Genomic DNA, 9,634 nt, shown 5'->3' on the forward strand with positions numbered 1-9,634 from the left:
ACCTGTAAGCAGAATGTTTTTGGGAACACCATAGCAGTGGAAGTGCATCAAAAAGTAATAGGAACTATCTCTAGGTCTGAATGAAACTAACGCTCTGAGGTAATGAATTATCTTATTATTTTGTCCAAAACTGATAACATTGATGGAAAAAAGAAAAGTACAGAGTCAATAAAGGGGGTTGTAAGATCTTGAAAACTCGGAAAACATTTTTTAGTCACATTTTGGGCATTTTTGAGACCTGGAAGTTGTTAGTGCCAAATCTCAGATTTAATCATATACCCAATTTAACTGTCTTTGAAATGAAATTCAGAGCTTGTTACTGAAAATTTAATTATTGAAAAATTTTTCAAGAAATTGGGTGTAAGCTTTTAACAAGTTCATGAAAGAAGATGGAAACAGTTTTGAAAATACTCAATACTTTCAGTTGGGTGCAAAAGCGGCAAACATCTAGAAAATGCTTTCTTACGGAAAAGAAAGGCAACAAAAAAAAATCTATTGTACCGCAAAACTTGGTAACAGTCTATTCTGATTTCCACCCCTGAACTGAAAATTTTTCCAGAAATAAACTTGCGAGGAAATGACTGGATTTAATACCAAATAACTAATTGCATAATTTATGGTTTTTCATCTATTTAATTACCAGGTTACCTTATCCTGTAGATACCGGGTCATTTGGGGAGAGTAAAATTAGATAATAAATGAAGGTGAAAATGTAATTATTAATATTCATAGAACATACAGGTTTATATCGTGGAGACCAAAAATTGAATAATTACAACTCCGTTGGAAAACAGCAATCAGTGACAAAAGTCGAGGAGAAAAAAGTAAAAAAACACAGAATAATTTACAACTTCAGTTACACAGCCCAAAATTAAAACTGCACTTCCTTTAACTAAATGTTTTCTGTAATGGAAGAAGAAAAATGAAATACAGCAGAAGAGATCACAAAATTTATGTTCCAAGTTCAGTTTAAACTCAAAACTGAAATTATAAAAATTGCTCAATTCATATGCTTATCATACACCTCAAACTACAGGAGTATAAAACATCATATTTCCCCACTCTTTGAACAAGATTATTCACAGAAATCATCGTTAGACATAACGGTTGAAAGAAGCAGTTCATTAAAGCTGATTTCCATCTTACTTAGAGGGGGGGGACAACTACATTCATCAATCTGATTCTTCTCTCGGGCCCAGTTTCATTAGCTACATTGCCAGCAACTGGTGCTGCATTTCCTACTTCAACATTATCATCATCATCATCATCATCATCTTCATCATCATCATCATCATCATCGTCATCATTCTCATCAATGTCTGGTTCAAAATCTAGATCACCAAGGTTAAAACGTTCTTCCAGTACAATGTTATGTAAGATACAAGCTGCCATCGTGTAATACTTAAAATAATTTAAATTTGTTATTTCTAGGTTTTTCATGCGTCTGAATATTCCTTTCAGACGTCCAAAAGCATTCTCTATAACAACCCGCACTTTCGAAAGCCTCGTATTAAACTGAACCTTTTGGGCAGTCATGTGGCCATCATCTTTAAACAAAGAAATAAGATACACTCGGCATGGATATGCCTTATCTCCCAAGATGAAAGATCCAGGAGGCAAATGAGCTTCATGGTTTTGTGCTAAAGCTCTCCCAATCGGGGAATGGGCCCAAACTCGTGCATCATTCACAGAGCTTGGAAAACCAGTAAAGACATCAATAAATCGCATATGCGAATCGCATATGCCTTGTAATGTTGCTGAGTGGAAGCCCTTCCTATTGTAATAGGAGTCATCATGGACTGGGCCAGGAATCTCGATGTACGAACCATCCACAACACCAATAACACCAGGGATTCCAAGATCTGCGAAGTCGTCAATGCAACGAACAGCTGCCGCACCTGTAGGCCATCTGATCCATGTGTTACGGCTCTCATACATTTTCTGGTAAATTTGCATGCACAGCACATGTGCATGGCCTCGGTCAAGGCCAAAGCGGTCTGCTACACTTCGGAAGCTCTCTTTGGTCGCTAAAATCCATAAAGAGAGCAGTAGAACGTGTGCCATCGGAATTCTTGGTCTGCCTACAGTTTGTTCGACAGGGTTATTGAGTTCCAAATACAGCTCCTGCAAAGAAAAGGAAAAACATTGATATAATTTCTCCTTCCTCAAGTAATTCACCCTTGTTAGAGGCAGGGACTATGTAAGATTCTTGCTTCATAGCTGATTTCATTAGAAACCTGTCCGCCAATTTGTGCACTTCAAATGGCTGGTGAAAAGAATACAATTAGAGGGGCATGATCTGCTTGAAACACTTGGGTAAAGTTCTCTCTTTTATCAGAGGTGATATTGTAGAATCAAGCAATTCGGATCCTCAGAAAATTTGGACGCAAGCATGCCTTCATCATTCAGCTGGACGAATAACCAGAACTAAAAAGAACAAAAAATTTAAAATCAATGACAATGCTCACCTCCACTGCAGTTCTACTCAAGCGAAAGTGAGACCGGAAGTCCCTGTCAGAGAGATAGTAGACAACATCAATGACATAGTTTTCATTTCTGACATGCTCCTCTTGGTCAGCAAATATAGCAGGTAAATCTTCTTCCTCGTCACTATTAATCTCTTCCCCAGAAGAATTATCAGTATCATCTTCAGAATCACTAAAGTCTAAAGGCTCTATCATTGGAGCATTTAAGTGCTGTTCCAAAATTTGCAGAGCAGCTTCCATGAGCATATTATCCTCTTCTTCGTCAATCATGTCAAACACTAAAATAATGCTTCATAGAAGATTAAGGTTAATCTTCAGCGTTAGTTCTGAAAAAATCCACCACGTCGCGCTGCTAAAATCTGACTCCGAAATCAGCGATTATTTAAATATGAAGAGAAAGACTCTAAATTCTGAAGCTAATAAGTTCTAGCAGCATGTCTGAAGAATGTGTAAAGTCAAAGATGAGCTTTCAAAGTTGCACAATAAAGGCTGGAATTTGATCCCCGTTTTCCTTATGGGAATCCAATGAGTGTGAGAGAGACAGCTCACGGTGGGAGAGAGATATCTGCCAACTGCTGAGAGCGATCAAGCGCGATTGGTTGCATCAAGGTCATCATGCTTAACCCTACTTTTTTCTGGGATCAAATTGCAGAGCTTCAGAAATGACTTTTCACGTTGCTTTTAGGGTCAATAGGAAGAAGAATGTTATAGCTAGAACTTATTTATCTTCGATTTAAACAGAAATTCCTTCAACTTTTATAAAAGCTCAAGGACTCACGTGGTGCTGTACGGACTCTAAAACACAGCGGTGGCGCCCCCTGCGCGGAGAAATTTCTTACTTCACGCAGCTGTAGATACACCTTAAAAAGATTCTTTCGAACGAAAAACGCTTTGACTTTATCACCGGGCACATTTGTCAAGAATTTCATTATCAATTTCACAACATCAACATAACCTCTAAATCATCTCAATCCAACGGGAATTTAACAACGGCACCACGATTTTCTTCCGTCCGTTGAGCTGACGTCGTCGTTGAGATGACGTCAATCCTGCGGAGAGTCAGCCATTTTCGTTGGGCAGCAAAAGTAATTTAACAACGCACCTATACCCAAACGGTATTTTACCAAAATACCCAAGAAAACACCTAACCAAGAAAGAGGGCGCTGGTGTCGTTTTGATGAAATACCTTCCCAGAGACGTAAACATTAGAAATTCTTATATTTTCGATTCAAATTGTCAACAGTTACCGTGAAATGCCGATGTTGTCGTACCTCATTATATTAAGATTTATGTTTTGCGGAATTGCGGATTGTAGGCGCTACGAAACTCAAAATATGTTTTACTTTTTATTATTTATATTTTTCTTAATATTTTCAGCAGAGAAAAATCTGGCCTGGTAAGACATGAAAACCGCGAAAAAAGACTCGTAAGTACAATCCCCGGAATAAACGCCGACGTACATATTATTCCGGAATTACGTCCGGCCGGCCGTTCGAAGTTTAACGACGAACAGTGCTGCCACTATAGCCGCTTGAGCACATGCTATATTATAGAAAAACAAGCAATGATATACATTTTTTGAGAAGTAACGATCACGCACTTTAATTTTATCAATTCATGGTCATAATGAATTCGATTAAAGTAAAAAAAAAAATTGATGTATTTTACGTAGGAAACAAAAACCAGGAAGATACTAAACAATGCTGGTGCAATTGTGTTGGCACCGCTGTTCGTCGTTGAAGGATCAGCGGGAAACTGCCGGTCGAACGTGCTTCCGGAATAATGCGTCTGCGTTTATTCCGGGGAAATAAGGAGTTTTTCAGGGATTCCATGCCCATCCGGGCCGGGTGAATAGTCGCAAATTGGAGGATAAATCCAAAAAAAACCAACAGATCTTCATCTAAACAAGGGCAACTAGAAAAAAAAAAGGAATGAATCTGAAGATTCAACACATGAAGGCCTTATCCTGATCAATGTACCGAAGTCAACTTTTGGCAAAGAATGAGGTTGAGAGTTTAAAAAATTCGTCAAAAAATTTCCGCATGGCTGTGTATACTACTTTCTTTTCTTGAAAACTATTGTAAATGAAGAGGATGTGATACAAAATTTCTGAAATACCTCTCTTATCGGGAACATTCATTACGTACAGCAGTTTTTCCGATTTTTAGACCCCCGTTCCCTCCTTCATAAGGCATCCCTCCTCCCCCTCCCTCCTTCAAAGGGCACCGAAAGGCATCCCTCCCCCCTCCTCTAAAAATTATGTAAGGCTCGACTGACTTTTTTTGCAATTTCTTGGGATGTAGGCTGGAAATCTTATGTAAGGCTCAGGCCTTCCCCACGTAAGGCTGTTAATGACATCCCCCCCCCCCCCTCTTAAGTGCCTCACGTAATTTGTGTATGGCCGTTTTCAGCTCTAAGGGATGTGTAGGGCAAAAAAGGAATATTCGAGCGAGTATTTCGACCTGGGGTGGCTACAGTCAAGAGTAGAACCGCCAAAATGAGGCCGTCTTAACGGTCAAAACTGCATCCTAAGAGGAAGCTTGTACTTATCCTTGCCAACACGGAAAAAATTTAATTGCTGATTTAAATTCAATTACTAAAAAAAGTGACTGCAATGTTTCAATGTAGATTTTACAACCAGAAAATGCTACTTAACCACCCCCGCGGTTAAATTAGCACACAATAGTGATTAAAGTAACATTTTCTGGTCGTAAAATCTACATCGAAACATTGCTGTCACTTTTTTTAGCAACTGAATTGTTAAATCAGCAATTTAATTCTTTCCGTGAAGGAGGCCTCTGAACTGTCAGGCTGTCAATACTTCCGAGTCTTGCTCGATTATTCATCCCTTTATGCCTTACGCTGCTTGAAATTCTTGTCCAGACTTTTTCGTTTTATCAGGGTGAAGCAGTGGGAAGATCTGGAAAGATCACTATCATTTGTAAGTAAGTATGTAAGTAGGTATGTAAATGAGTCTTAGATCTAACTAAGACCTTATATTTCTTACTCATGTTCCGGGTGTTGCTTTTTTTGAGCGAATTCATACATTTAGAGGCATTAGCGCCTCCTCGAAGACAACATGATAATTTGAAAAATGAAATGATTAGAAAGATAACAAAAATTGATGACTGTTTCTCCTCAACCAGAGAGGCCTTAGAGCCTCAAGACTGTGCAATGTTTTACGAATGACACATGTCCCCTGCATCAACAATATTGGCCTATAATAAAGGAGCTAATTTGCAAATATATACCTTCCGCCAGTCCTTTACTTCTGCCGATCTTTACTCACCTTTACTTACCAGAGTCTTGAATTCTTGAAATTTTTTGGAAGGAGAAGCTTTTTCCTTAGTACTGAAAGCCATCTTGAAAATCAAGCTTAAGCTAATGAAGAAAAAAAAATTGGCCTCCGGCCAATTTATGCGCGGCGCTTCGCGCCGCGTACCGGCGCTACGCGCCGGCATTTGGGGGGCTTCGCCCCCCCATCCGCTTAGCGGATTGGTGCGGGGACCGCACGGGACTTTCTCGCTCGAGCCGGCGCTTCGCGCCGGCATAGACACTTTTACTGGAATATTTAGAAAAATACTGCCAATTTTACAAAATCATAAAGTTTGATTGGAATTTTGATCACAGGATAATAGTTATGAAATTTTTATTCAAACCATTGAACTTCATTGTAAATGTCTTCGCGATATGTGGTGAATTCATATATTCGGACTCGACTTGTTGATTTTATGAGGCATCTTCAATTAAATATGTAATTGATTAACTAAGTCTCCTGTCAAAGATGGCGATCCGTAAAAATCTTAGCTTTTCTACGATTCATTAGGATCCATTAGATTCATTGACATCATACTTCAGATACGATTTTATATTATAATCTCTCCTTAAGCACGGTCAAAAGCCATCAAATATCTACTTGAATGGGTAGAATGACTATTCGATGTTCAAATAGTCTTAAAACTAAACGGTTTTCGCTTAGCATCTCCCAAATTTTAAATTTGGCGGGCGAATCTACCTGCTGGAAGGTTCACGACACGCCCGCCAGGAGCGCCATCTCCTTACCGCGTATCCCCGTAACTCAAAGCGAAAACAATAGAGAGCGCCATCGACAAACGTCAACGAGAGACAAGTCAACAAACGTCACGTTATAACAATTATAACCTCCTTCATTAACAAGCATTAAATCAGTCATATTTGTGCCGAATTATTACATTATATTTGTGCTTAGTACCTCGTAAAAAGGAACCGCAAAAGATGGAATCTGCCGGGATTCTAAATTCATTAACAACAAACATATTAGTTTTTAATAAAGATCTAAGTGTCAGTTCTTGGCGTTAGCTTGATGATTCATAGTACCTTTGTAATGTGAGTATGTATCTAATTAGTTGTCTAATTTTGCTTTGTGATTACCTACGGAGTAATTTTGGAAATAGTATATGATGCATTATATAATGCATTTGAATTCCTAGGTTTCACCTGACTCAAAGCGTTTGCTGCTATTATCTAGAAGCGCTCCGACTCATTTATCAGAGAATTGAGCGTTTCCTATCGGCCCCTCTGCAATTATGAGATTAGTCCATGAATCCTTTAGGAACTTAAATTAATGACTCAGATGGTGCTTTTGAGCCAACTTTCAAAGAATTAAAGGCATTTTTTCAAAATCTACAGTCCATGAGCTCTCCGTGTGACCGAAGTGCTCTCCTCGCTATATGACGCGTAACCCTTCAATTTTTAGTTTAGTCCAAAGACCTCGTAGGAACTTAAATTAATGAACCAGGTGGTGCTCTGATGCCAACTTTCGAAGAATTGAAGGCATTTTATTTTATTTTTTTTCAAATTTACAGTCCTTGAAAATGAGCTGTTTCGCGGAGCAAAGTGCCCTACTTTTGGGCCTCGTATCTCTTGAATTTTGAGTTTAGTCCAAAGATCTTTTTGGAACTTAAATTAATGACCCAGGTGATGTGCTTGATGCCCATTGTTAAAGAATTAAAGACATTTTTCAAAATTTACAGTCTTTCAAAATGAGCTTTCCGTGTGATTTTGCTAAAAATGGACAATTGAGCGTAGCCCCCCCAAATTTTAGCGTACCTCAAAATCGTTGAACGTGCATAAGGAGACCATAGATATGGTGTCCTGTGCCAATTTTGAATGAAATCGAACAGATAGATTCTGAGATATCGCTGTAGACAGATTTGGGGGACGCCACACGGACGGACACACATTTTTTCAAGTATGGTTATTTTTACTCCTGGGACCTTAAAACGTCTAGAAATGATGAAATTTCAACTTTTTTTTTTTTTTTTTTTTGGAGGATGACAATACTTCCTCTCTACCCTATGGGAGCGAGAAAGTAAAAATCCTTTTAACTTTAAGTGTACAAAATAGCACTCATACCAAGAAATAATAGTGTTTGAAAGAGAAAAATCTCGGATTTCTTCTGCCTTCACATGAGTATGGGTATTGCTCCCTTTTAGGTGTCTTCAAATTTTTTCTGCAATCAGCCGATGAGCACTTTCTGCATCCCTTTTGCCGATGAAAATTTTACAGAATTTATCTTGAGCGAGTTCTACTCTGAGTTTGACGCCAAATTACAAGAAAATTAATTCTTGGATCAATTTTCCTGAAAAGGGACGGTTCCGTTCCTATTCTCACTCGTTATGAAAGTTTCGATAGAATAAGTAAATATTTTATTACCTTTGGTGCTGACAGTTTCCTTTGGTTCTTCAGCTGCTGACAGACAGCCAAGGGTTTGCTAGATAATCTGGTGATTGCCAGGATTGTCGATCGGTGTCTCCAAAGTCTGGTCGATACAGGCTAATGATGATCATTAGTTGTAATGGATAACCAGAACTTAGGAGAAACCGGAGAACATCCATGAAAGTGAGTAAGGAGCGATCCACTTATCACTGTATATCCTACTGTAAATCATTTTCATTGCTGGCGATTAAGGATCCAGATTTACACATCAACTGGTGCACACTTTTACCATTCATCATGAAACCAAGGCCACTGATGCGTCATGCTGGCAGGTGATTCTATTCATATAGTCACCCCTTCAACACGAATGTTATCCTGACTGAATACAAAATGGATTAGGTATTGCTTCTCAATTAATGGAACTGAGTCGAATAACTGAAGCGTCACGCACCAGCCGAAAGTGGGTTTCTTTACCTAAAATATCTTGACCTCCTCTTTCAAATCTTGAACTGAAGTCTTTGATTATAAATTCCTCCTCCTCCCCTTCTAAAGTCGGCATCTTCCAGCAAGTGATTAAAGGAGAGGTAAAAATACAGACCATTCAGAGTTGTTTTTACTTATTCTAAAGAGCGTAACTTGACATCACTCTAAAGTTTTTTGTACCTAGGAGTTGTGACATTTCAAAATAATGCTGTACTCTAGATTGTAATGGACCATTAGGCAAGGTACAAAGTTACTTAAGCATTCTGCTACATGTTTCTGAACTAACATTTCATGGAGAACACGATTCGCGCAGTGAGAATTACTAAAATTAACTCCTAATCAAGATATTTAGTGTTTCTTGACCATAAATTCAAACCTCCCATTCATGAAAACGCAACAGTCTACTTCAGTCAAAACACATAAGTACTACACAAAATCCTGACAGTCTCTGCAGCATGAAAAAATGATAATCTCAGTCTCAGCGCTTCAGTTCAGCTATTGCATGTTGTCTGCACTTTGAACAACGCAGAATGCGGAAGGAATATTGCTCGATTGAGAGGCTAGCCATGATCAATGGGCCATTTTACTCACATTGAGTAATTGCGTTTCTTGTGACCAATTGCCCATAACCAATGTAAAATAAAGACATTAATATCTTGGTTGAGGGGCTTGGAGGACAAGGCGCATAAGTTTTTTCTTTTTTTTTTACCAATTTCAAATAGCCTATCGGCTAATTCCACGCTTATTACCCCAGCCCCTGGTGACCATTGCCTGAGACCATCAAACTCAGATCACCTGGCCGGGAATCGGACCCGGGACCTTTTGGTCATAAGGTCAGCACTTCAACCACTACACCAGAGGAGGCCGACAAAGTGTACTTTTAGTGTGTACAAAAGTACACTTTTTGCTATTTTGAAGAATATGTTTTAGAAGTTTAGAAATTACATGAATCCTTAAGGCAGAAAGAA

General features: G+C 38.7%; 1 protein-coding gene across 1 annotated transcript; it reads right to left on the reverse strand.

Moving 5' to 3' along the window:
- Positions 1-699: 699 nt before the first annotated feature.
- Positions 700-3,456, reverse strand: LOC140223888 (putative nuclease HARBI1). Its single transcript, XM_072296348.1, has 2 exons — positions 2,469-3,456; positions 700-2,124 (listed from the first exon to the last, which is right to left on the reverse strand). Exons 1-2 carry the CDS (start codon positions 2,754-2,756, stop codon positions 1,147-1,149), a joined length of 1,266 nt encoding a protein of 421 aa, XP_072152449.1. The 5' UTR covers positions 2,757-3,456; the 3' UTR covers positions 700-1,146.
- Between the last annotated feature and the right edge of the window lie 6,178 nt (positions 3,457-9,634).

This window comes from Bemisia tabaci, chromosome 2 (genome assembly GCF_918797505.1).
Source record: "Bemisia tabaci chromosome 2, PGI_BMITA_v3".
Lineage (NCBI taxonomy): Eukaryota > Metazoa > Arthropoda > Insecta > Hemiptera > Aleyrodidae > Bemisia > Bemisia tabaci.

What these genes read in the sequence shown, in the direction of transcription:
- LOC140223888 (XM_072296348.1), bottom strand. Translation starts at nt 2,756, where the DNA reads ATGATTGACGAAGAAGAGGATAATATGCTCATGGAAGCTGCTCTGCAA. An exon ending in TGAGTAGAACTGCAGTGGAG is followed by an intron (nt 2,125 to 2,468) that starts GTGAGCATTGTC and finishes TTTTCTTTGCAG; the next exon opens with GAGCTGTATTTGGAACTCAA.